This window comes from Staurois parvus, unplaced genomic scaffold (genome assembly GCF_062004578.1).
Source record: "Staurois parvus isolate SC_StPar_1 unplaced genomic scaffold, SC_StPar_1.0 ptg000017l, whole genome shotgun sequence".
NCBI classification, from domain to species: domain Eukaryota; kingdom Metazoa; phylum Chordata; class Amphibia; order Anura; family Ranidae; genus Staurois; species Staurois parvus.
In genome coordinates this window covers 16,161,028-16,188,966 of record NW_028317813.1, presented here as the reverse complement: position 1 = coordinate 16,188,966, position 27,939 = coordinate 16,161,028, and the positions used below count along the sequence as shown (strand labels likewise).

Here is a 27,939-nt window from a genome sequence, read left to right as displayed (position 1 = left end):
TGATTTCTTTCCCTGCAAACCATGCATCTGCTTTGGCACCTTGGCACCTAAGAGACTGTTCACATATTCTTGGGTGATGTAGTTCTGGGGAGGAGGCTACATTAACAGCAGCTGCTACTGCAAGAATTTGGAAGCCTGGTGATTATTTAACATACAGTAATAAAAGCCCTATCATGCCTATATAAATCCTATTACCTTTTCACTGCCCATGACTCCCCCCCCCCATTTTTTGAGCACATTATAATGTACATTTAGACTTGAAGATTACTTAAAGTAAAATTCCAGGCAAGAACTAAGCTTCCAAAAAAATTAAGTCAGCAGCTACAAATACTGTAGCTGCTGACTTTTTATAAAAGGACATTTGCCTGTCCAGTGATACAACGCCGTCCTCACCTGAGCCCATTCTTCATTAGGCTTCGGGACACCAGCTGCTCTAGTCCAGCCACAAGATCTTTCCAGTGGCGGCTTCATTGAAGTGATTGCCGACGGCGGCTGCAAATGCCTTTGTAGTGACGTCACCCATAGGCTTACTAAGGAGCATCTGTTGTCGGCTACCCCTCCTCTACACTAAAGCCAGAGCTGGGACCTGATCATGTGAGCAGACTGGAGAAGCTTTAGAACAGGTAAGTATTATTATTATTATTATTATTATTATACAGGATTTATATAGTGGCAACAGTTTGCTCAGCACTTTACAATATACTGGGAGACAATACAGTTCAATACAAGAGGGTTAGGAGGGCCCTGCTACTTGGAGCTTACAATCTAGGAGAATAAGCATCTTTTCTTTTACAGGGCAGATAGAATAGTCTTAGAATAGGAGTGGGAGTAGGTTTAGCCTTAGTTAGATTTTAACGGAGCTTCCACTTTAATATTTTCCAGTTTATCACTCCTTATAGTGTAGCTGTAATAGTTTTCCTTTTTTCAGACTTTTTTCCTGTATTTTCACCTGGTAATAATGCAAATAACATTTTCTGCTCCTGGGTGGCTCCCCTCACTCCTCCAATGTATCTATGGATGCAGCAACTGTCACCATCCAGGCTGGACTTTAAATATCTCTGCATTTGTTAACCTTCTTAACGTGGGAGGCGAGGGACTGGTGGTTTATAAAAGCAAAATGAAACAAATGCAGTCATCACATCTAAATGGTAAGCTTGGTATATACTAAATTTTTGTTCTTGTGTTTGGTTATACTTTAACCTATCAGTATGATTTTGTTTGGTGGAAAGAAGTTAGAGGTCCTGGAGAAACATGTAAATACAGAGAATACGAACTCCATGCAGATAGCACTCGTGGTGGGTTTCAATCACAGGACCCATAGCCGCCAAGCTATTGCGCTGCTAGTGATTGGTTGCCCTGCCAGGTTTCATGACATATCATTGCCTGCTTCAAGCAGCTAATGAATAAGCCCTCAAAGAAATAGGAGTTAAGTGAGACACATCTACATTACATATTAGCATCACAGAAACCGTATTACAAATTGATTTCACTCAGACGTTTCTAAGTTCATTAGTTATTCAATAACAGCTTACAATCTATTACTGATTAGCTGTTCTAGTTTATTGTGACATGCCATGGTCTCCATTACTGCACACTCCTGTTTTAACAAGCTTGGGAGTTCTAATCCTAGATTTGCTCAGAAATTCTGGTACTGCAGATTTTGTATTCCACACAAATATGCTATACATTTATTTGCCTTGACTATTGTAACTCCCTCCTCATTGACCTACCTCATCGCAGGCTATCCCCTCTTCAGTCTATCATGAATGCTGCTACCAGACTTATCCACCTTACTAACCGTTCTGTACCTGCCACCCCTCTCTGCCAATCCCTCCACTGGTTTCCCATTGCCCAATGGATAAAATTCAAAACATTAATAACATATAAAGCCATTTATAACTCTGCCCCAAATTACATCACCAATCTTGTCTCCAAATATCACCCAAACCGTACTGTCCGCTCCTCACAAGACCTCCTACTCTCTAGCTCCCTTGTCTTCTCCTCCCATGCTCGTCTCCAGGACTTCTCCAGGGCTTCCCCCATCCTCTGGAACTCCCTACCCCAATCTATCAGACTATCGCCTACTCTGCTCACTTTTAGGCGCACTCTGAAAACCTACCTCTTTAGGGAAGCCTACCCTGTCCTCAGCTAACAGTGGAATCCTCTACTCTCCCAACCACTCCATCCCCCACAGTTATTACCTTTTGTACCACTATCCCCTCCCTCCTAGATAGTAAGCTCCAAGGAGCAGGGCCCTCGAATCCCTCTTGTATTGAATTGTATTGTTACTGTACTGTCTCCCACCATATTGTAAAGCGCTTAGCAAACTGTTGGCGCTATATAAATCCTGTGTAATAATAATAATATTAATAATTTGCAACTGAAGGAAACTTTTATGGTGTGAAGACCTCTTCATATAATTATACAAAGCAATTTAGAACAACTAGAAGATTTTTCTAAAGCAAATGTATGCCAATGCTCTAATTAGGTTGTCTCAAGGCATGGAGAAAATTCATTACATAGTAGTTCTGCTACTTGTAAAGGCCATAAAGTCACTCTCACCTTGCAAAACCAACACCTCGACTGGTCCCGCTAGCATCACGCAGGATACGAGTGGATATGACCTGTCCAAAAGGTTTCAGCAGTGACTCCAGCTCCTGCTCATCCATGCTGACCGGCAAGTTGGAGATGTACAGGTTGGTCGGGTCTTGTTCCTGTTGCTGTATATCCAACACAAGGCAAATCATAAACCATTAAACACCATTAAACACCTTAAAAACCTTATTATGTGACATTTGTAAGCCAAAAAATAGTGACTGCTCTAAACAAGAAGCTGGACCCCAGCAGGGACTCTGATTCAGTACTATATTGACAAATAGTGTGCCTATAGTTTAATTCCTATTGTATACACTATATCTCTATAGGGTTTAAAAATATTAAATTTTTCAATACATTCATTAACCACCTCCCGCCCGCCATATAGTAATATGACGGGCGCAAGGTGGTTCTCGTTCTGGGAGGATGTCATATGACGTCCTCCCATTCCCACTGCGCATGCGCGGCTCCGGGAGCGCGCAGTGCCCCTCGGACACAGCGGATCACCGATCATGGAAAGAGCCGAAGATGTCGGCTCGGTCATGTGATCAGCTGTGTCCAATCACAGCTGATCACATGTAAACAGGGAAATGCCAGTTATCGGCATTTCTCTCCTCTCGAGCTGTCACGCTGACAGCTCGAGAGGAGAGGAGAGCCGGTAATCGGCTTTCCGCGGAGGGGACATGTACACGGATCATCAGGGCACTGATGATCAGTGTGGCCCCTGTCAGTGCTCATCAGTGCCTCGTGCCAGTGCCCATCAGTGCCACATATCAGTGCCTACCAGTGCACATCAATGCCACATATCAGTGCCCATCTGAGCTGCCTTTCAGTGTCACCCATCAGTGCCAGTCAGTGCCACCTATTAGTGCCACCTATCAGCGCTGTTGCACTTTGAATGACAATTGCGTGGTCAAACACTGTACCCATGTGAAATCTTTACCATTTTTTTGTGACAGATAGAGCTTTATTTTGGTGGTATTTAATCACCTCTGGGATTTTTATTTTTTCTTAAACAAACCAAAAACCACTGAAAAAAAAAAACATTTTTTCTTAGTTTTTGTTATACAGTTTTGTAAATAAGTGATTTTTCTCCTTCACTGATGTGCGCTAATGAGGCTGCAGCGATGGGCACTGATAGGCTGCACTAATGGATACTGATAGGTGGCACTGGTAGGTTGCACTGACGGGCATTGACAGGCATCACTGATGGGCACTGAAAGGCAGAACTGATGCATGACACTGATATATGGCACTGCGAGGCAACACTGACTGGCACTGATAGGCGACACTGACTGGCACTGATGGGTGACATTGAAAGGCAGCTCAGATGGCAGCTGACATGTGGCATTGATGTGCACTGGTATGCACTGATATGTGGCATTGATGTGGCACTGATGGGCACTGGCACGTGGCACTTCTGGGGCCACACTGATCATCAGGGCACACTGATCATTAATGCCCTGATGATCAGTGTACATGTCCTCTCCACGGAAAGCCGATTACCGGCTCTCTTCTCCTCTCGAGCTGTCACGCTGACAGCTCAAGAGGAGAGGAATGCAGATAACCGGCATTTCCGTGTTTACATGTGATCAGCTGTGATTGGACACAGCTGATCACATGACCGAGCCGACATCTTCGGCTCTTTCCGTGATCCGCTGTGTCCGTGGGACACAGCGCACCGGCAATAGCCGTGCTGCACGCTCCCTGAGCCGCGCATGCGCAGTGAGAATGGTAGGACGTCATATGACGTCCTATCAGAACGAGAGAACCACCTTCATGTATAATAAGCTGGTGCTATATGAATGAAAAGGTTGAATAAATACTCAGACAATCGTTAATAGTCCTTAAAGACCATTGGATTAATCTGTTCTGATATAATGATCACACTACAGAAGTGGTCTCCAAACTGCAGCCCTGGGGTTGAATGTGGCCCTTCGCATGCCTCCAAAACAGCCCTTGTGGCACGTTTCCTCCCACTGATGCAAGACAATAATACTCCCACTGACACCAACAATGGGGAATAATTTCTGTTACTGACATCAACAACAGGGCAATATTTCTCCCACTGACACAAACCATGGGGCACTATTGCTCCCATTTCACCGACACCACCAATGGGACACTATTCTTCTCACTGACACCAATGATGGGGCACTATTCCTCCCACTGACACAAACAACGGTGCACCATTTCTCCCCCTAATACTAAAAATGCACTGTTTACTCCCACTGACGTCAGAACAAATTTCTATTCCCAATGTCCTGCCCTCCTAAAGTCTGAAGGGCAGTAAACTGGAACGTTGTTTATAAAGTTTGAAGACCCCTCCACTACAGGAAAGTTATCTTGTATCCTATTGTCCTCCCAGGCTCTGTACCATGCTATGAATTCAAGCTGAGGTCTGAACTTTTCTTTGTACATAGAATTCTGATAAATAATTTGCGGCATACCTTTGCCATTTGGGCTTGCACCCCACTGGCTTTCAGAGCAGCTACTGCTTTTTGAGCAGCTCCAGGGCTATCAAAATCCACAAATCCATAGCCTGCAGAAAAATAAAAATAGTCAAAGTATACATTAAAATAAACATCTTTTTTATATTTAAACTGTAACAGATACATCCAATCTTGCAACACTGGGCAGTAAAATGATTTAAAATGTGGAACAGATTTTCTTTTGTTATACAGTGACAGACACTGGGGTCACATCAGCCACAGTCATGACTCCATAGTGGTATGGCCCCCTCTAATGGCCCTAATAATTTACATCTGAAGTGTATGTAAACCCTAACAATAAACTTCTCTTTTTTGCTCCTCTTTTGGTCTGCTAAATATACCCTTCAGTACATCTTGTTTATTTACTAAAGGAAAATATGCTGTTCACTTTGCAAGGTAAGTTGCATTTTGCAAGGGAATTTGCCCCAGAGCTTACTGAATGAAGTGAAATCTCACTTTGCAAAGAATACCCAATTATGTGCAAGAAAAAAAAAGCATTTTGCTTTTTACAGGATTGGATGATAGAAGCCAACAGATCTTTGCCTCTGGGAAATTTTGCTTGCAAAGTACAACTTCCCTTGGAAAATGAAATGAGCCAGGTAGGACAAATGACACATGCTTTGGAATTCGGAACAAAAACACACCACTGTGCCGTCATGTGAAAGAGCAAAGGGTGGGAGCACACTATTTCTGGCACATCTACAGTTCTTTTTTCCTGTACTTGTAGTGTATTCAAAGGCTTAAAACACAGAGAAAGTGCATGTGCAGCACAGTGCTTAGTGCTTCTGCCTCTCAACACTAGTGTCCTTGGTGTGAATCCCAACCAGGACACTACTTGCGTGGAGTTTGCATGTTCTCTTTGCGTGGGTTTCCTTTGTGTACTCTGAATTCTTCATGAGCTTCAAAGACATGCCAGTAGGCTAATTGGCTCCTGTCTAAACTGACCCCAGTGTGTGCATGCATGTGAGATAGGGACCTTAGACTGTAAGCTTCTTGTGTACAGAGAATGATGTGAATGTACAATATGAGAAGCATTGTGTACACTGTCAGCACTATATTTTCATGCTTTGGCTTGACATATGCTGTAATGCGGAGTGCATGGTTCTGCTTGAGTGAACAGGACCTCATCTCATCTTCCACTGCAGAGACAAACAACAAAACTGCTGGTGTAGGGTGCAGTTCAGGCAGGCCCAATCGGAACCTCCATTCTCCTCTATGGAGCTGTGGGTGTAAAGACATGTGTCTGTTTACACCCACCTACAACCATTCTGCTCCACTAAAAACAAATGAATGGGGATCCCTTCCCCTCAGTCTGGCCAGATCAGATGGCTATTAGGTGTAAACGGACAGTCTGTTTACATCCCACCGCCCACAGAGAACAGCGGGCTGTGTCCGTGTCCACTGTGCATAAGTGGAGCAGACATGGACCTGTCACCCACCTGTTCAGCGGGATCATCAGACAGATCCCCTGCTGAGCAAGCAGATGGTAGGTGGAGTCCATCCTGTGTGAAAGGGGTCTTAAGTATAGAGAATCAAGGAGAAGCATTAAAATGCACTGCTGTGGAAGATGCACCTGCCACCTTGCTCCAATCAGCATGCTCTGCGTTGAGAGTATTTTTTTTTTTATACAATGCCCAGCAAAAGGAAAGACCCAGCTGGTAAGCCCGCATCCCATAATTTACACTCAGGCCCATGTGTCTCTAGCATCATCGCTGCGTGTACAAGCTTAAGACCTATTCATTGTGTCCACTGCAACATGATGAAGTTCTGCTCATTGCTATGGGGCTCCACCTAACTGTCTGCAGTCTTCGAGATTGTTTGTACACAGTGCAAAGAGCATGGATGCGCAAAGTAAAGCCATCAACAACAACCTCCCATTCATTGTGTCCTATGCAACATGATGAAATTCTGCTCATTGCTATGGGGCTCCACCTGTCTCAGTCTTGGAGGTGCGCAAGAACGTTTGTACACAGTGCCAAGAGCATGGATGTGCAAAGTGAAGCCATCAACAACCACCACCCATTCATTGTGTCCAATGCAACATGATGAAATTCTGCTCATTGCTCTGGGGCTCCACCTAACTGTCTGCAGTCGACAAGGTGCATAAGACTGTTTGTACACAGTGCCAAGAGCATGGATGTGCAAAGTGAAGCCATCAACAACAGCCACGCTTCACTTAATACCGTACTTTGCCCATCATGCTAGTTCTCTCCAGTCTCTTAAACTGAATGTTCCAGCTTATACCTACATGGCAAAGACTACAATTTTAATTTGCAAAGTTTCATGCACATGGATGTCAAGCTGCCACATTTAGATGTTTGAGTTATCCATCCACTGTGGGCAGCGCAGGGGAACCTGTTTGACTCTATGGGAAATGAAGATTGCTATGTACCAGCACAAAGTCTGCTCTAGGGAATCATTTTGTGAGCACTAACTGCACATAGCTGCTTTCCTGTTCCTGGCAAAGGTAGTTTCAGATATAGGCTGTGTGTACTCTTAGGTTTAACTGGGAGGTTAACAAGGCTCCACCACTGAAAGAAGAAAAAGATGAAAGAATAAAAACTGAATGTCCCTCCTGCATACCTGCTCAAGGTCAGTGACCATTCAAGTAATGAAGCCAAGCTTATGCTAGACTTCCACCTTTAAAATCAAGTCAGCATAGGCGGCACCCTTCTTTCTATTCTTACAGGTTTGTTTAAACCCTTTTGTTTTATTCCATCCTCCTATTACAATAGAGCTACCATCTTTCCTTAAAATGACATCCACTATTCTATTTGGGATGGTAAGTAGTTTTGACATGGATCATTCATACAATTTTTCCATATATTACCTGGATTATCAAAAATTACATGGCCGAAGACATGGGCTTTAAATTAAAACTGAACTCTGGGCAAAACAAAGTATTGGGCAGCACAGTGGCTAAATGGTTAGCACTTCCGCCTGCCAGTACTAGGGTCGTTGGTTCGAATCCCAGCCATGACACCACCTGCCTGGAATTTGCATGTTCTCCCCGTGCCTGCGTGGGTTTCCTCCGGGTACTCTGGTTTCCTCCCACACTCCAAAGACATGCTGGTAGGTGAATTGGATCCTGTCTAAATTGGCCCTAGTATGTGTATGTATGAATGTGAGTTAGGGACCTTAGATTGTATGCCCCTTGAGGGTTAGGGACTGATGTGAATGTACAATATATATGAAAAGCGCTACGTAAATTGATGGCGTTATACAAGTACCTGAAATAAGTAATAAATAAATATTGCATAGGACATGTGTAGTCCTACCTAAAACATATTTAGGAATTTTCCATCAAAGTGGAGCTACATTCTGCCTCTGGGCAGGAATTTCCTATTATTCCAGATACTGGTGCTCTCTCCATGCCTAGGTTACAGGTCACCTAACTACTTCAGGTAGTCCTGGAAAGGCAGTGATGGGGTAAGCAGGTCAATGCTGCCTGGAATGGGTGAAGCTGGCCTATGGACCCCCCTCCCCCCAACTCTTTCCCAAGCAGGTATGTCTTCTCAACCTAATGCATGCAGAGAAAGGAATCTAAATATTTGTATTCTTTTTTTCCAGCACTTTTAAGTTAATGAGAAGATCCCACCCACAACCTAATGCTTGTGGTTCCATCCGTTGGCCCCTGGTCACTACGGACACAGTTGTGATGAAGAGGCTGGTGGACAGAACTACAATGTATGTCAAGGAACCAAGCATTTGACACTCCCAGAAGTGTGTCGGATGGCGAAGATTTTTCAGCCACCAAAGTTCTGCAACAGATCAAAGATCATTGGTTGGAGAGGTATGCAGTAATCCTTTTTTTTATAGGCTGGGCTTTAACTAAAGTGTATTTCCACTTGTGCAGCTGAATTGGAACACCTAGTTTAAATTTGTTACGTTACCATTCACATAGCACACTTTGCTGCTTACATTTTTAATTATTTTATGTACTTTAAAATTCTACCTAAATTTCCCTTCTATGTGATGTTAAAGTGGTTGTGAACCCTTACACATACCCCGAGAAATTGGTTGGCCCCAGGTGATACACAAACATGAAACAAATCCTCCTAAATAAGTTGTACTTGTTTATCTGCAGCTTTCTCTTCTCTACAGCCGTTCAAAGTGCAGAATTTATACTGCTTGTATGAGTTTTCAGAAAGAAGGGGGTGGAGAGCTCTCTGCAGAGCTCAGTGAGAGCTGATTGGAAGGAAGGCACACCCTTCTTCACACAGGAAAAGATCTGAGGCGGTCAATCACAGGTTGTAGGCTGGAGCTCACTGGTTTGTCACCTTTCTGCCTCTTGGTGTCAGGGAAACTTGTCAGAAGTGACTCAGGCAGATAGGCAGCAGACAGAAATGACATTTATTGCTCTGGGTTGAGACAAGTACACACTATAGAGAAGCGGTCTCCAAACTGTGGCCCGGGGGCCAGATGCAGCCTTTTGCTTGCCTTTATCCCACCCTTGGGGCACTATTTCATCCACTGATACCAACAGTTGGGCATAATCCCCCCCCCCATTTACATCAATGAAGGCCTTCCAATGACACCAGCGATGGGGCACAATTCCTCCCAATTACACCAATAATGGGGTCCAGTGGCATCAAATGATGAAGCACAATTCCTCTGACTGACACCAAACAATACGGCATTATATTTTTCACTGACATTGGGACTTTTTCTACGCCAACTGGCCACAGTCCAGCACTCCTAAAGTCTGAAGGACAGTAAATTGGTCCTTTGTGTCCAAAGTTAGGAGACCCCTACTATAGAGGGATAAGCTTTTTTTCACATTTCATGTCTGAGGTTAACAACCACTTTAAGGAGGGAGCAGAGGAGTAACGTTTAATAAGTAACCATGTATATACTGTGCTGGCAGATCTCAATTACTAGCTGCAAACTAGCTGGCACACTGCCTGTCCTAACAATGGGTTAAGGATTTCAAGGGTTGGAAGATGCATTGTATGTCTATGCATTTTATCTGCAGTCCTGTATAAGCCCACTCTAAAAAAAAAAAAAAAAAAAAAAAAAAAGGAGAAAAGGTAAGAATATATTTTTAAAAACTTTATTTTAAAATTAAAAGAGGCGAATTTTAATCTTTTCTTGGTATGTTATTTGAATATGAATGCATAGTGGGGATTTCTGAAATTCACTTCAAAAGTAGTAATACAGTTTATACTTTTGAGCTTTTTTATCTAGCAACAGAATCTTTCTTTTCACAGTTTGAGGAAAAGTGGATCTACCTGACTAAATTAAATATTTTAAGTGTGTGTTTGTGGAAGGGTTTGTGTTTTTAAATAAATCATTTAATTAAACCAAAAACTCAACCCTCCTATTCTTTACAGACAAGGAAGCTGCCATTTTGGCCCAGGTTTGATTTAAATTTTTTGCCATGGTGCTGCACATGTGATCTGTTATGACACCAGACATTTGACGGCCTGACAGTTTGTGTCAGAGACAGTTATATTGGTGGATTTACTTCCGAGGGTAACAGAAGGATTGATAACCATTTGATAAACACATTGTTTAAAGGTAAAAAACATATCTAAATTTAAACAGGTCGACAATTTGAGTATACAGTATCCATAGTTGTTCAGCAACCTAACAGGTCACTCATATCAGATAAACATGTACAGTCATGGCCGAAATTGTTGGCACCCTTGATATTTTTCCTGAAAATCAAGTATTTCACACAAAAAAGGTATTGCATTAACACATGTTTTGCTATACACATGTTTATTCCCTTTGTATGTATTGGAACAAATATAAAACAGAGGCAGAAAAGCAAATATGACATAATGTCACACAAAACCCCAAAAATGGGCTGGACAAAAGTATTGGCACCCTTAACTTAATATTTGGTTGCACACCCTTTGGAAAACATAACTGAAATCAGTCGCTTCCTATAACCATCAATAAGCTTCTGACACCTCTCACCCGGAATTTTGGACCACTCTTCCTTTGCAAACAGCTCCAGGTCTCTCTTATTGGAAGGACACCTTTTCCCAACAGCAATTTTAAGATCTCTCCACAGGTGTTCAATGGGATTTAGATCTGGGCTCATTGCTGGCCACTTCAGAACTCTCCAGCGCTTCTTTGCCATCCATTTCTGAGTGCTTTTTGACGTATGTTTGGGGTCATTGTCCTGCTGGAAGACCCAGGATCTTGGACGCAAACCCAGCTTTCTGACACTGGGCCCTACAGTGCGACCCAAAATCCTTTGGTAATCCTCAGATTTCATGATGCCTTGCACACAGTCAAGGCACCCAGTGCCAGAGGCAGCAAAACAACCCCAAAACATCATTGAACCTCCACCATATTTTACCGTAGGTACTGTGTTTTGTTCTTTGTAGGCCTCATTCCGTTTTCGGTAAACAGTAGAATGATGTGCTTTACCGAAAAGCTCTATCTTGGTCTCATCTGTCCACAAGACGTTTTCCCAGAAGGCTTTTGGCTTACTCAAGTACATTTTGGCAAACTGTAGTCTTGCTTTTTTATGTCTCTGTGTCAGCAGTGGGGTCCTCCTGGGTCTCCTGCCATAGCGTTTCATTTCATTTAAATGTCGACGGATAGTTCGCGCTGACACTGATGCTCCCTGAGCCTGCAGGACAGCTTGAATGTCTTTGGAACATGTTTGGGGCTGCTTATCCACCATCCGGACTATTCTGCGTTGCAATCTTTCATCAATTTTCCTCATCCGTCCACGACCAGGGAGATTAGCTACAGTGCCATGGGTTGCAAACTTCTTGATAATGTTGCGCACTGTGGACAAAGGCAAATCTAGTTCTCTGGAGATGGACTTGTAACCTTGAGATTGTTGATATTTTGCCACAATTTTGGTTCTCAGGTCCTCAGACAGTTCTCGTCTCCTCTTTCTGTTGTCCATGCTTAGTGTGGCACAGACAGACACACAATGCAAAGGTTAAGTGAACGTCTCTCCTTTTTATCTGCTTTCAGGTGTGATTTCTATATTGCCCACACCTGTTACTTGCCCCAGGTGAGTTTACAGGAGCATCACATGCTTGTAACATTCTTATTTATCCGCAGTTGTGAAAGGGTGCCAATACTTTTGTCCAGCCCATTTTTGGAGGTTTGTGTGACATTATGTCGAATTTGCTTTCTTTCCTCCCTTTTTTTGTTTTGTCCCAATACACACAAAGGGAATAAACATGTGTATAGCAAAACATGTGTTAATGCAATACGTTTCGTGAGAAATACATGATTTCCTGGAGAAATATCAAGGGTGCCAACAATTTCGGCCATGACTGTATATAATATTATAATCCTAAGTGGGTTGGTAATAAAAAAAAAAAAAAATAGCACCCTGCATTCACTATATCTAGTTTCCCACAGTACACACATGGAAATGCAATTATTTTAGTAAATATAAACTGCTAAATACTTTTTCTCATCAGCAGTATATAGCAGGCTTGTGACTCCTATTAGTGTCCAGCTGAGCACTGGTTAATCTTGTAGGAGGAGTTTACCTTCTCCTGTGACTGTCCTATGAGGCTGCATAACCCCTGACCCTCTGTCTGGACAGTGCTGATTGTTCCTGTGCTGATCAAATGCACCCTCCTAAAGAAAAAAAAAAACTCTAGCCATATACACCAAACTGAGCATGCACAGAGTGACTCCTAGAGCTCTGTACTATTAGCAGATAGATTGGGGACAGCAGAAGAAATGGAGGATCAGAGAAGACAGAATCAAACATCTTCTTTACACAATGTGGAGGATTAACCCTGTGAGTATAACCAGCATGCTTTACTGCATATACAGACTGATTTTACTGTTCTGGGTTTAGTAACACTTTAAGTGGGTAAGGGAGTAGCTTTGTAATGATCGGGGTTAATTGTGTTCTTTAATCTCAAAAATAATAAAGAAAATATATACAAAACCACTACTGACGTGTATGTCTATTGTGGCTTTGTTGTAGGGTATTCATTGAATGCATTCCTAGAACCTCTGGTTTAATACCTGACCTGTTCACCACAGTATTCTATCTTTTGCACTCCGCTCCTTACTACTCCTCTCACACTAGAAATTCTTGGAATGCGAGGAATCCTGCTGTTACATGTGCCTGCCCCATGACCTGATAACAGCCCTTCTTGGAATTACTGAGGCAAATCTCCAGATAACCTGACCTTTGCAGTGTGAATCCTCATATTAGCCATTTTGGACGTTAATTGCCTCAGCTCAACTACAATCAGCCATTCCATACCCAAGATCTAAACTCTTTATACAATTGAAAGCTATTGTTAAGGATGACATTTAAAATACATTTATAGACACGACACTCATAAGTATCTGGTACACCCTTATGCAAAGTATCTCCAATGCAATCTTTGCTTAGTTTGTTGGTCAACTCTCAATCAAAAAAAATTGTTTGCAACTAAATCGAACACACCAAACCCCAATGATAAAAAAATAAAAATAAAAAAGGGAGCAAAGCATAAGGATTTTTCAGTGTTCAATCAAGGTTTGTTCCATCTGGTCACTGTTAAAATGGAGTTCCAGCCATTTTTGTGTTTAATAAAAGTCAGCAGCTACAGTTTTTGTAGCTGCTGACTTAATAAACGCACACTTACCTGTCCCAGGGTCCAGGGATGTTCTCATCCACACAGTCCCTTCTCTGCTCCACGACGCCGGCATCTCTACTGTGGGCACCAGGCTGTGACAGCTTGCGGCTTCACAGCCTGATGCCCACTGCGCATGCGCAAGTCACGCTGCACCTCTTGATTGGTCTGGCAGTTTCCTGGGACCTCTGAAGGTTCCCAGGAGACTGCAGGAGCAAGGAGGAGGCCGAACTCCCATCTCACTTTGCAACGGGTACCCGCTCCCCTCCAAGAGGTGCCAAATATGGCAGTGGATGGGAGGAGGAGGCAAATAAGCGGAGCTTCCACTTTTGAGTGGAACTCTGCTTTAAATCTAACTATTTAGAAAGCAGCCCGTTCTACTACTCAAATAAAAAATGCAAATGAAATGCTGAATGAACAATCAAATTGCTGCATGTATGGCCAGCATCACTTATAGATTACCATATACTGAAAATAGGGGCAACTGGATAAGACAACGGTAGCAGACCCATTATCATACTAAAGCTGGCCATACACGGCTAAAATTTCAGCTACTTCCTGCCTAATCTGTTGAAATTTAAACAGTGGGTGGCCATGTTGGTATCGCCTAACTTGACAAAAGGTGATTTAAAAATTAACTGAACTGAGTGAAAAATTAGCAGGTGCTGCACCTGCCTGAACACATTAGTGGGAGTGGACATGCCTCTATCCACGCCATTTCATGTGGATAGTGAAACTGACTGATTTTTGATACCTGCACAATTGTATGTTACGAGCCATCAACCACAAAATCCTAATGTTGGACCATTAATTACATATCTAGTGAGCCTACAGAACTAAAGTAAACAGCCAGAGAGCTAGATGAGTAGTAGTAATTGTCCCAAAATAGTCACAACTTCTATTACCAAGAAGGTTTAATTAATGTACAGTTATTGATGAACCACAAGTGCCCTGACAATGTCCTGTAAGTAACTGACCAGTAAAACCCTAAACAATTGCTGCAAGTAATTTAAAAGTAATAGTAAAACTAGAAATAACAAAAAATATGAGGTCAAGGCACCTACCTTTACACTTATTGGTTGTTTTATCCAATATGGCCTTTGTAGATACAATTTTTCCATATCTAGAAGGGAAAAAAATGAGCCGGGATTAAAAACACAAAAAATCCAAATGGAATAAGCAACTATGAAAAACACAGCTCCCAAGTAAACGGTGAAAGGCAGTGTGCATATTACAGTTTAAGCTTAGAAGAAAGAAATATTGGTTGTAAGAAACGGTTTAAAAGAAATATTGGTTGTAAGAAATGGTTTAAAAGAAATATTGGTTTAAAATGGTGACCATCAGTGTCCTATTTCCACTTTAAGGCTAGGTTCACACTTGTGAGCCCCGTTTATTTGAATGGACTGCTGTGCCTGCGTTTCACACAGGAAAAAAAGATTACTGCACCATTTTTAGACTGTGGTGGGTGGGAAATCGCATGGTTTTGGGGGCCGATCTGTTTATAACACATTACACCCTGAATATGAGTGTAACAAGTAACATGTAGTGAAAGGTCAATTTATCCTTTAAAATGCAAAATAGCATATACAGTATGTAGAGAGCATAGAGCATAAACTGCAAGTGTCAAGAATATCTAAAATATATACTAAAAAACTAATGCTGCACTAGAAAGTTTCTCAGCGGGCATGCCTTATGCATGTAGCTGGGATTTTCTCAAAGCAGTCTATCCATTCATGTTTCAGGAATTTAAGAGTTGCTGGGGCCATGGAAAAAGTCAGAAACCAGATGTTTTGCGGAGACATTTTAAAACCGCTTCTATAAAGGAAAAGGCGTTTTTATGCTAAAAAACCACTGCAAACCTTATACTTGCTGGTAGATAAGGAACTTATCGATTGGATCAACTTGGGTACAACCAGCATCTTGGATTTCTAGCATGAGATTATAGCCAGTAGCAATAATCATGTTTTCCCAGCAAGGACACCTCCCCGCGTACCCCTGCTAGGAAAACACAATAGCTAAGCAGGAGGAATTCCCCACCAACACTGGTTATTTTGATGGGGGAATCAAGCCATTTTCCTTTCTGCAACCACGGGTTGCATGAAAGGAAAACTGCATCATCTAGGGCCTGCCATACAGAAGAGAAAGGGGCATGGACAGGATCTCACCAAATTCATAATGCTTATTAAGTCCAGTAAACAGCCTAAAAGGAATGGGGTTCACCAAAGAAGGCGCAGAACATTCTGTATAGAGCTGTACCCTCTACTAGATATTGACTTATAAAAGCTGATGAACAGAACGACAAACATTTTGGAAGATAAAACCATTCATATATCGATTTCTGGGATTGCTTCAAACTGTCTAACTTTTGGTAGAGGATTGAAATTTTAGGGACTTTCCCATACCACACAATCCAGCCGCTTTCCTTCTTCATCACACTGCCATTCTGCGGAAAACCTACAGTATAAGCACTCTCTTATAATACATCTTGTGAATGCTGCAAGAACGTGCTTTCCAACCAATGCCATAGCTCATTGGTTTGTGAGACCAAGGGCACAAAAGAGGACTTCCAGCAGAAGTGGGTCTACTGGATGGTATAGACAGTACATTTACTACTGACTATACTGATACACTGGCATCAACCTCTACCTGGACATTATTTATCAACCTCCGGAAACAATACATTGATGCCTCTAATGTGCATCAGCCATTATGTACCAGGCCTTCAATCACACCCACGAATGTTCTCTCTCATTTTTTTAAATTTTTGCCATCTCTTCAGGAATGTATGGAATACCAGTGATATAATGAGAAGGCATAATGTCGAACCATTTTTGTAGAGCACCGTGTCAAGTATTTACTTCAAATCATAGGTTCAGCACAAACGTTTCCCTGAAAATTATTTTGGCAGCTATGATATCACCCTATCAAACTCTAGCAGCAAACATGCTGAGCCTTTTTACAAGGATATATGCATATTAGATGTACATGTTCCATACAATTATAAATGTAGGACTTCACGGACTGCATGACAGTGCATTACCGTCACGAGTTTCAGCAACAAGTTTAGACAGCAGACAACCCACTCATGAACATATACAGGGATACATCATACTGCTAGTTATTATTCAGCCACAAAATGTATACTACAATAAAGTGGTTCTAAAGCCACAAGATTTACTGCCTTAATTCATTCTTTGCATTAAGGTCAAAAATCTTCTGTGTGCCCCCCCCAATATACTTAACTAAGCCTGATCTCAATCCAGCGCTGTGCACAAGAGCTGCATCACTGCTCTCTCTCATTCTCCCCGTCAATCACAGCTAGTGAGAAGGGAGCAGACGGTGGGGCCAGAACACACTCTGTGTGGCAATGTACACACAGAGGGCAGCTCAGGAGCAAACCTGATTGAGTGCCCCCATAGTAAGTGGCTTACTATAGAGACACTCAGCAGGGGGAAGGTGCCAGATACATCGGCAGGGGACCAGAAAAGAGGAGGATCAGGGCTGCTCTGTGCAAAACCATTGCACAGAGCAGGTAAGTGTACCATTTTGGTTCTTTTTGTTTTTAGTTTTACCTTTACAACAACTTTAAAGACAAATACTATATCCAATCACTGGGGTGTGTGTGTTTTCCTCTTTAAAGACATTTTGTACTGAGGAGTGGGAGCTGCCCATATTGCGCTTTCTGAAAATACTAGATGCTGGTCTATCGCTTCCATTAGTTTTTCTGTCACTGAACTGGTATAAGCAGCTAGATCAAGAACGTTGGAACTAGTTTTTTTACACTTGTAATGAATTCTCATTCAGCCCTGTGGGCTGAACAAAGTACAATCACTCGATTCCCCCATCCACACTAAACATTGAGAATGGACAAATAAGCAATGCCATTTATTGTATTGGAAAATCAACTTCTTTGGACCAGTTAGTGTCCACTGGACCATCAATGCAACAAATTTGATCCAGCCAGCTAGTCTGAATCCAAGACTCCTGAAGCAAGGCAGCCAATTAAATAGCATAACAGCAAGACAGTAATATATTCACAAGGAGAAGCAATGGCAGCCTCCTTATTTCCTCAGCACTGGTCTCCTTTAAAGCTGAGACTGAAGGACAGATTAGTATTACTTAACGTAAACCTTTCACCAGACCATTCCCTTCAATAAAAATATTCCCATAAAATTATATTTCAAGTTAGCATATTTATACATGTTATTTACCTGCAATAGCCTCCATTTTGTAGGCATTCAAAAGGCCCCAAGACTTCAGCTGGGTGCCTCTATCTTTGAAGTTATGTCAGCACCCCCAGTTGTCTCAGAGCCCTCAAAGAGACACGCCATATTATTCTCCTTCACTCCTCCCTTGGAGGCAACATAAAGGATTACTGAGGGAGATGAAGTGAGAAGGAAAGTTGGGTCTTGGTAGACAGACATTTCTAGAAGAGGAGAGGATTATGACATACACAGAGAGGGGATTGTGCTAGGGCAGCCTTATTCAACCAGGGTGCCCAGGCATCCTGGGGTGCCTTTATTCTTCTTCAGGGTTACCATGGCAAAATACCTAAAAACTGGTAAAAAAAAAAATTGTATACAAGCCAGAGGGTGGATCAAGCCTTCCTTTTGCTTACATAAAGCCACATGTTTTCATTGGGCACCATTAAAACCTTCCAGCCTCCAGCATCCTAACAACCACTAACATCATTGGTTGATAAGAAGGATGTCGGGCAGCTGCACAACATCCTTGTTTGCCCCTCCCCCACCCCTCTCCATTAGCACTGGGGTCGCATTAACGGAAAAAGGGAGAGAAAAAAGTAAACTACTAATCAGTTTTGTCCCCATAGACTTGAATATAAAATGCCAGAACAGTGAAAATGAGCATTTTTCCAAGGGTTTTTCAGACGTTTTCAGCTCAATCAGCAGCTATTTCTATTGGCCACAGTAAAAACGTCTAAGTGAAAAAAAGTCTGAAAAATTGCCTATAATATTTGCAAATTGCTCAAAAACATCAGCTCAGTGTGAAGGCAGCCTGAGGCCTTAGAACCACTTTAAGATCTGCATGGGATTGGGTATTCTTTACAAAAAGTGAAGCTTCACCACATTCACTTAGCTTGAGGAAGATGAGTGAAACTGTACTTTGAAAAGTGTACAGTCTAGTTACCTTTAGACCCCATTCACACTTGAGCGTTTTTCAGCTCAAAGCTTGACGCTCAGCAATCCCATTATTTCCAATGGCACCTGTTCACATTTGAGCACTTTGTCACCTGTAATAAAACTCTTGTCGCTCAAACAAGTACTTGTTACTTTGCAGGCAGATCTGAGCATTTTGTCTCCATTGATTTGAATGGAAAATGCATGCACAGTGGGAATGAGCATTTTTTTTTAGGCGTTTTCAGCTCAAAACAGCAACTATTTCTATTGACCACAGCAAAAACACCTAAATGAAAACACCTATAATAACAGGCAACCCCCTCTGTTTGACACCGTTTACCAAATTGTATTGTAACTGTAATGTCTACCTTCATTTTGTAAAGCGCTGCGCAAACTGTTGGCGCTATATAAATCCTGTATAATAATAATATTTGCAAATCTGCACAAAAAAAAGGCTCAAAAACACCTGAAAAAAATACTTAAGAAAAGCCTGAAACGCTCAGCTCAGTGTAAATGTAGCCTTAGTACAGGGGTGTCACATTGGAGGCCCTCCAGCTGTTGTGGAACTACAAGTCGTATCATACCTCTGCCTATGGGAGTCATGCTTGCAACTGTCAGCCTTGCAATGCCTCATGGGATTTGTAGTTTGGCAACAGCTGGAGGGCCGCCAGTTTGATACCCCTGCTTTAATATTTTAACCCCACTATGTAGAAAAGCAGAACATAAAAATTGTCTGATTATGCAAATCAAACATTCACCTAGATATTTTGCCAGTTTTGCCTTCAGCAAAATATCAGAAGGCAGCCCATCACAAATTTAAATTTTCACCACATTGTAATATTTGAGCCACTAAAGAGAATTTAAAAATAATGTAGTGAGCGCAAAGGAAGAAATTATACCAGCTGCTAGCAAAAAAGGACAACCCACTTCATCCACATAAACATATAAAAGAAAGAAACTGCAGCGCTAATGTGAGCATCATAAGTAACGTAAAAAAATTATACAGAACATTAAAATCGGTGACATGCGTGACCAAATTATAAGTGCGTATAAAATGATCAATTTCAATATCAAAACATCAAGTGGTAGGTGAATCCGTGACAAGTAGGAGGGTAGGAGGCGGGTTGCTTGGATAACGTGTGTGCATGAAGCGCATCAGGGAGGAGCCTACGTGCTGACGTCACGCTGCCGAGTCTATACGATGGTCCAGTGGCCATCTTTGTAAGTGTGTTTATTTTCACGCTTCACGTGGATGCCATTTTTTACAATAATAAAAATACTACACCATCAGTTTCTAATTGGGGCGGAGATGAGTGCTCATTTGACCATCTCCCTATAAATTTAGAACAGCTCATGGGGGAGATCACGGATGGGGGGCACAGTCACTGATGGGGTGCTGCTTTTGCGTTAGTGCTGCGTTGATGGAGTGCTAGGAAGCAGTTAAACACAGCAGTTTAAAGCACGACAACTCAAGCAGCAGGAAGATACAACAGCAAGAAACTCTACTGCATGCTGGACAGACTGCAAGCAAACACCCTGGGAAACATCTCTTACAAGTCTGAGTCCCACTCCGTGTACCTTTTAATAGGTCCCCTCTACTCCTCCTTTTCATATTACTTTCCTGCGTTCCCGAAATCTCACTTCTTTACCCCTCTGCTCCACCCCAAAACTTGTACATCTCACCCTCACTGCTACCATCTCCCTACTACTGCTCTCATCACCTCCTGCTGACCCAAACAGCAGGACTGGAAGGCATGTGCACTCGTGTACATCCCACTCCCATGTTACTTTCCTCACCCTTCTTCTTTTCCTAACCTCTGGGGATATCTCCCCAAACCCCGGTCCTCCACTATCTCACCCCCACACCAGGTATCCTCTTCTTCCGGGAATAGCCGCAATCCCCTCAATTTAATATCGGTCCCCGTGCTCCCAAAAACCACCCTCCCTTTTTCATGTGCGCTCTGGAATGCCCGCTCTGTCTGTAATAAGCTCACCTCTGTCCATGACCTTTTTGTCACCCACTCCCGTAATCTACTACCAATTACAGAAACCTGGCTCCAAGCAGCAGATTCTGCTTCTCCCGCAACACTTTCCTATGGAGGCCTCATCTGGACCCACTCACCCAGACCCAGTGGTTGGAAAGGTGGTAGGATTGGTTTGCTTCTATCCCCACTCGGGACCTTTCAAGTCCTCCATAACCCTCCCTCTCTATCCTTCTCTTCTTTCGAGATTCACTGCATCCAGCTGTTTTCTCACATTTCTCTGAGGATTGCAGTGATCTATCGGCCTCCTGAACCGGTGTCCCGCTTTCTTGATGATTTTTCCACCTGGCTACCCTACTTTCTCTCTTCTGAACTGCCCACTATCATTCTCGGAGATTTTAACATCCCCATTAATGTCAACAACCGAGCTACATCCCAACTCTTCATCCTAACATCATCTTTTGCATTAGCACAATGTATACAGTCCTCCACTCACTCTGATGGGAATACATTAGACCTTGTTTTCTCCCATCCTTGCACTCCCTACAACCTCACAAACACCCCCTTTCCTCTCTCTGATCACAATCTCATCACCTTCACAGTCTCCTCGTCTTCAAACACCTATCACTCCAAGCGGCAAACAATTACCCGCAGAAACCTTCACAACTTGAACCCTGCTCCTTTCCACTCTGACAGAATCTCTCCCCTGTCCTGCCCTGACCTGGCCACTGCTGTCTAACAGTTCGCTTTCATCCGCATTAGACTCACTTGCTCCTCTAACAACACAAAGCATCAGGCCCCGACCGTTACTACCTTGGCAGACTGACCACACCAGAAATCTTAAAACGACATAGTCGTGCGCCGGAGCAATTGTGGCGTGAAACCAAATCTCAACAAGCATTCACCCGATATAAATCTGCTTTCTTAACATACAATTCCTCCCTTCATGCTGCCAAACAAGCCTACTTTGTCACTCTTATGAATACCTTGTCATCCAGTCCTCGTCGTCTCTTCTCTACTTTTAACTCTCTAATTTCTCCACCTCCACCCAGTACCTCACCCACTACTCACGAGATTGCAAATAGTTTCAAAAACAAGATTGACGCAATTCGTAGGGGCATCCCCACTGCACAGACATCCATTACACTTAGCATACCTTATACTAAACCTCCCTCAACACTTTCCTCTTTTGACCTTGCTACTACCGAAGAGGTCACTAAGGTTTTCTCAGAAGCCCGTCTCACTACCTGCCCCCTGGATCCTGTCCCCTCACAACTACTACGGTCACCCTCTTCTTCCATCCTATGCTCCCTCACTCACATCTTCAATCTTTCCCTCTCTACTGGTGCATTCCTCTCCCCTCTAAAGCATGCATAGATCACTCCCATACTTAAAAAGCCCTCCCTGGACCCCACCAACCTGAACAACTTAAGACCCATCTCCCTGCTGCCATTTACCTCTAAACTCCTAGAATGCTTAGTCTACAGTCACATGAGCTCCCACCTCACTGACAATAACCTTCTTGACCCTTTACAGTCTGGCTTTGGCTCACTAGACTCCACTGAAACTGCCCTACTAAAACTCACTAATGATCTACTAACTGCTAAAACCAATGGCCACTACTCCGTACTCCTACTACTTGACCTCTCTGTGGCTTTTGATATGATTGACCATCCCCTCTTCCTCAAAAAACTCCACACTCTTGGCCTCAGAGACTCTGCTCTCTCCTAGTTCTCCTCCTACCTATCGCAGCGCTCCTTCAGCATTACCTAGAACGCTGCCTCCTCCTCTTCATTCCCTCTTTCTGTAGGGATCCCTCAAGGTTTTGTCCTTGGACCCCTTCTCTTCTCCATCTACACCTCCTCCCTTGGTCACTTGATAAACTCCCATGGCTTTAAGTACCATCTCTATGCTGATGACACACAAATCTATCTTTCTACCCCTCACCCTTTAGTCTCCACTCGCATTACTAAGCTACTAAGTGACATATCGACATGGATGTCACTCCACTTCCTCAAACTCAATCTTTCCAAAACTGAGCTCTTAGTATTCCCTCTAGCCCGTGCCCCTCCCCTGACTTCTCCATCAAGATCAATACTACAATCATCAGTCCCTCCCCTCATGCCAGGGTACTAGGTGTAATCCTAGACTCCCATCTGTCCTTTCAGCCCCAAATCCAATCGCTATCCAAATCTTGTAGACTTCACCTCCGCAACATCTCCAAGATATGCCCGTTCTTAACCTCGGAAACCACTAAGCAACTTATTCATTCCCTTGTTATATCTAGCCTTGATTATTGTAACTCCCTCCTCATTGGCCTACCTCATCGCAGGCTATCCCCTCTTCAGTCTATTATGAATGCTGCTGCCTGACTCATCCACCTTACTATCCATTCTGTATCTGTCACCCCTCTCTGCCAATCCCTCCACTGGCTTCCCGTTGCCCAACGGATAAAATTCAAAACACCAACAACGTATAAAGCCATTTATAACTCTGCCCCAAATTACATCACCGATCTTGTCTCTACATATCACCCAAACCGTACTCTCCGCTCCTCGCAAGACCTCCTATTCTCTAGCTCCCTTGTCTCCTCCTCCCATGCTCATCTCCAGGACTTCTCCAGAGCTTCCCACAGCCTCTGGAACTCTCTACCCCAATTTATCAGACTATCGCCTACGCTGCTCACTTTTAGGCGATCTCTGAAAACCTCTCTCTTCAGGGAAGCCTATCCTGCCCTCAGCTAATACTGGAGTCTTCTACTCTTCCAACCAGTCCATCCCCCACAGTTACTACCTTTTGTACCACTAGCCCCTCCCTCCTAGATTGTAAGCTCCAAGGAGCAGGGCCCTCCTATCCCTCTTGTATTGAGCTGTATTGTCTCCCGTTATATTGTAAAGCGCTAAGCAAACTGTTTGCGCTATATAAATCCTGTATAATGATAATAAATCGACTCTCTGAACTCTTCTGAGCTTTTTCCCTTCAGGATTTGGCCATATTGGATCTGGGATTGAGCCATGCTGTGAAGGAATCATCTGTTTCTCTAGAGGGATTTTCATATAGGGTTCAGCTGTATATGTCACATATATATATTCTGGCTGTGGAAAAGTTTTTTATGTATATATATATAATTTTTTTACGTTACTTTTGATACTCACATTAGCGCTGCACTTTCTTTCTTATATAATAAAGATAATGGACTTGGATGAATTAATTTGTCCATAGACAAGGGATGGTGGTGAAGTTTGACTATCATGTCATCATTTGGAAGAAGGATCAGTGGATAAAAAAGGTTTATATCAGCCAACCATGACTTCTTATGCCCTGAGCAAACATCCCTGGTGTCAACCCAATTTTGGTCAAAAAATGGCCAAGGAAAAAAAAAAAAACAAAAAAAACATCCTGTCCATCTTATCTAATGTCAGGTACCTTTGCGATGTTCCAACTTCTATGGAATAAAGGACGTAGATAAACATAAGCAAAGACACAGGCATATCCACTGTCACATAATGGCGCTCTAGTATGCGCATCCTCTGGCTTTCAAAGCCTATGATTAACTTAATGTGAAGTCAGGAAGTGTTGGCTTGTATTTGCCTTTTCCTTCCTCTAGTAAGATACTTACCCATACATCTAAGAATAGCCTTAGCTGACAGTCCAGCTTCCCAGCCATCTCCCTCTTCCTATTCCTGCCTTTCCCACTCCCCACTGTCACTGATCACTTTTTTTTTATGTTCTTTCCAAGTTGATTAACCCATTCAGAATGACAAGATCTATGCCTGAGTGTAATTCAGTTTCTTACACGGCTAATCAACCTATCCAGTCCGATTAGGATGAGGGACCAAAGGAGCCACATTCCTAACAGTAGGCCTTCACATACCATTGCCTCACCATCACAAATTCCAGCTTGCTTCCCATGGTCCTACTACACAGAAGCCATAAACTGGATATATTGCTCTAATGAAGGCAACACGCCTAAGCAGCTATATGCAATCTGGTATATATGGCTTTAGAGTATTAGACTGCATCTTATTATTATTATTATTATACAGGATTTATATAGCGCCAACAGTTTTGCTCAGCGCTTTACAATATAAAACGGGAGACAATACAGCAACAATACAGTTCAATACAAGAGGGATGGGAGGGCCCTGCTCCTTGGAGCTTACATCTGGGCTATAAACCAGGATATCAGAGGACAGAGTTGGCCAGGCCATAAATGCATATTAATGGATATGCCCACTGTTATTATTATTATTATACAGGATTTATATGGCGCCAACAGTTTGCTCAGCGCTTTACAATATAACGGGAGACAATACAGCAACAATACAGTTCAATACAAGAGGGATAGGAGGGCCCTGCTCCTTGGAGCTTACAATCTAAGAGGGAGGGGCTGGTGGTACAAAAGGTAATAACTGTGGGGGATGGACTGGAAGGAGGAATAGAAGATTCTGTTATTAGCTGAAGGCAGAGATAGGTTTCCCTGAAGAGATACAGTGGGGATCGAAAGTTTGGGCACCCCAGCTAAAAATTGGTATTAATGTGCATAAAGAAGCCAAGGAAAGATGGAAAAATCTCCAAAAGGCATCAAATTACAGATTAGGCATTCTTATAATATGTCAACAAAAGTTAGATTTTATTTTCATCATTTACACTTTCAAAATAACAGAAAACCAAAAAATGGCATCTGCAAAAGTTTGGGCACCCTGCAGAATTTATAGCATGCACTGCCCCCTTTGCCAAGCTGAGACCTGCCAGTGTCATGGATTGTTCTCAATCATCGTCTGGGAAGACCAGGTTATGTCAATCTCAAAGGTTTTAAATGCCCAGACTCATCTGACCTTGCCCCAACAATCAGCACCATGGGTTCTTCTAAGCAGTTGTCTAGAAAACTGAAACTGAAAATGGTTGACGCTCACAAAGCTGGAGAAGGCTATAAGAAGATAGCAAAGCGTTTTCAGATGTCAATATCCTCTGTTCGGAATGTAATTAAGAAATGGCAGTCATCAGGAACAGTGGAAGTTAAAGCAAGATCTGGAAGACCAAGAAAAATATCAGACAGAACAGCTCGCAGGATTGTGAGAAAAACAATTCAAAACCCACGTTTGACTGCACAATCCCTCCAGAAAGATCTGGCAGACACTGGAGTTGTGGTACACTATTCCACTATAAAAAGAGATACTTGTACAAATATGGTCTTCATGGAAGAATCATCAGAAGAAAACCTCTTCTACGTCCTCACCACAAATATCATTGTTTGAACTTTGCAAATGAACATATAGACAAGCCTGATGCATTTTGGAAACAAGTTCTGTGGACCGATGAGGTTAAAATTGAATTTTTTGGCCGGAATGAGCAAAGGTACGTTTGGAGAAGGGGGGGCACAGAATTTAATGAAAAGAACCTCTGTCCAACTGTTAAGCATGGGGTTGGATCAATCATGCTTTGGGGTTGTGTTGCAGCCAGTGGCACAGGGAACATCTCACGAGTAGAAGGAAAAATGGATTCAATAAAATTTCAGCAAATTTTGGATGGTAACTTGATGCCATCTGTGAAAAAGCTGAAGTTAAAGAGAGGATGGCTTCTACAAATGGATAATTATCCTAAACACACCTCGAAATCCACGGGGGATTACATCAAGAGGCGTAAACTGAAGGTTTTGCCATGGCCTTCACAATCTCCTGACCTCAACATAATTGAAAATCTATGGATAGACCTTAAAAGAGCAGTGCGTGACAGACAGCCCAGAAATCTCAAAGAACTGGAAGACTTTTGTAAGGAAGAATGGGCAAAGATACCTCAAACAAGAATTGAAAGACTCTTGGCTGGCTACAAAAAGCGTTTACAAGCTGTGATACTTGCCAAAGGGGGCAGTACAAGATATTAACTCTGCAGGGTGCCCAAACTTTTGCAGACGCCATTTTTTTGTTTTCTGTTTTTTTGAAAGTATAAATGATGGAAATAAAATCTAACTTTTGTTGACATATTATAAGAATGTCTAATCTGTAATTTGATGACTTTTGGAGATTTTTCCATCTTTCCTTGGCTTCTTTATGCACATTAATACAAATTTTTAGCTGGGGTGCCCAAACTTTCGATCCCCATTGTAGGTTTTCAGAGATCACCTAAAAGTGGGCAGAGTAGGCGATAGTCTGATAGATTGGGGTAGAGAGTTCCAGAGGATGGGGGAGGTTCTGGAGAAGTCCTGGAGACGAGCATGGGAGGAGGAGACAAGGTAGCTAGAGAGCAGGAGCGGAGAGGACAGTTTGGGTGATATTTGGAGACAAGATTGGTGATGTAATTTGGGGCAGAGTTATAAATGGCTTTATATGTTATTGTTAACGCTTTGAATTTTATTTGTTGGGCAATGGGAAGCCAGTGGAGGGATTACCAAAGAGGGGTGGCAGATATGCCACTATTCAAAAAAGGGAACGTCAACCTTTGTTTTTTTGCATTGCATGGAAATGGATGATGTGTAAATATCTTTATTTTTACATTCTAAAAAGGCAATGCTGCCCTACACAGCTAGAAAAGCCTACACTTTACTCTTCCCCTTCTTACAACTCCCATCCCCCTACCTCCTCCCGTCTATTTACTGACACCAGACAGGAAATAACTGAGCTGAGCAGATTCTGTTACAAATGGAACTCTTTGTAACGGGACAAGACAGCATGCACCGCTGGGCGCAGTAACCTTAAATCCCTCTGAACCAATTGTTTAGTTACATGCCTGTCTTTTAAAAGTTACAGAATGTAAATGATACAAGTTATATTTACCCATAGGTTGTACAGCCAGCACCAAACAATGGCTGTGCCCCCTGTTGCCGAGATCCCCTGCTGCGGCAATCCACTGCGGAAAAATACATTCAAATACCGACTTTTTAATAGTTGCAATTTGCATAAGGCTAACAATGCCTCTCTAGAAGTGACAGAAGTGCCAACAGATCATTTAGACATTGAGCCTGGGTTCACACTGATGTAGTGCGGCATATCGCATGTGATTCTCACAGGTACTGCAACACATTCCTGTGCAAATCACATGCAAATTCTGTGCAATGCATTTTGAGCCATACAATCTGTATGGCTCAAATCGCACAGCATCCGCACCTTAACCGCTTCCATACCGGGGACTTTTACCCCTTCCTGCCCAGGCCATTTTTCAGGTTTCAGTG

General features: G+C 42.7%; 1 protein-coding gene across 4 annotated transcripts in view; it reads right to left on the bottom strand.

Moving 5' to 3' along the window:
* RBMS2 (RNA binding motif single stranded interacting protein 2) overlaps window positions 1–27,939 on the bottom strand; it is a 181,077-nt gene that overhangs the window by 18,486 nt on the left and 134,652 nt on the right. For all 4 annotated transcript variants that reach the window (XM_089680453.1, XM_089680420.1, XM_089680442.1 and 1 more), the window contains exons 3-5: window positions 14,716–14,774; window positions 5,046–5,137; window positions 2,563–2,720 (exon numbers count right to left, since the gene is read on the bottom strand). In XM_089680453.1, coding sequence (XP_089536579.1) covers window positions 2,563–2,720; window positions 5,046–5,137; window positions 14,716–14,774 — 309 coding nt within the window. The remainder of the gene's footprint in view (window positions 1–2,562; window positions 2,721–5,045; window positions 5,138–14,715; window positions 14,775–27,939) is intronic.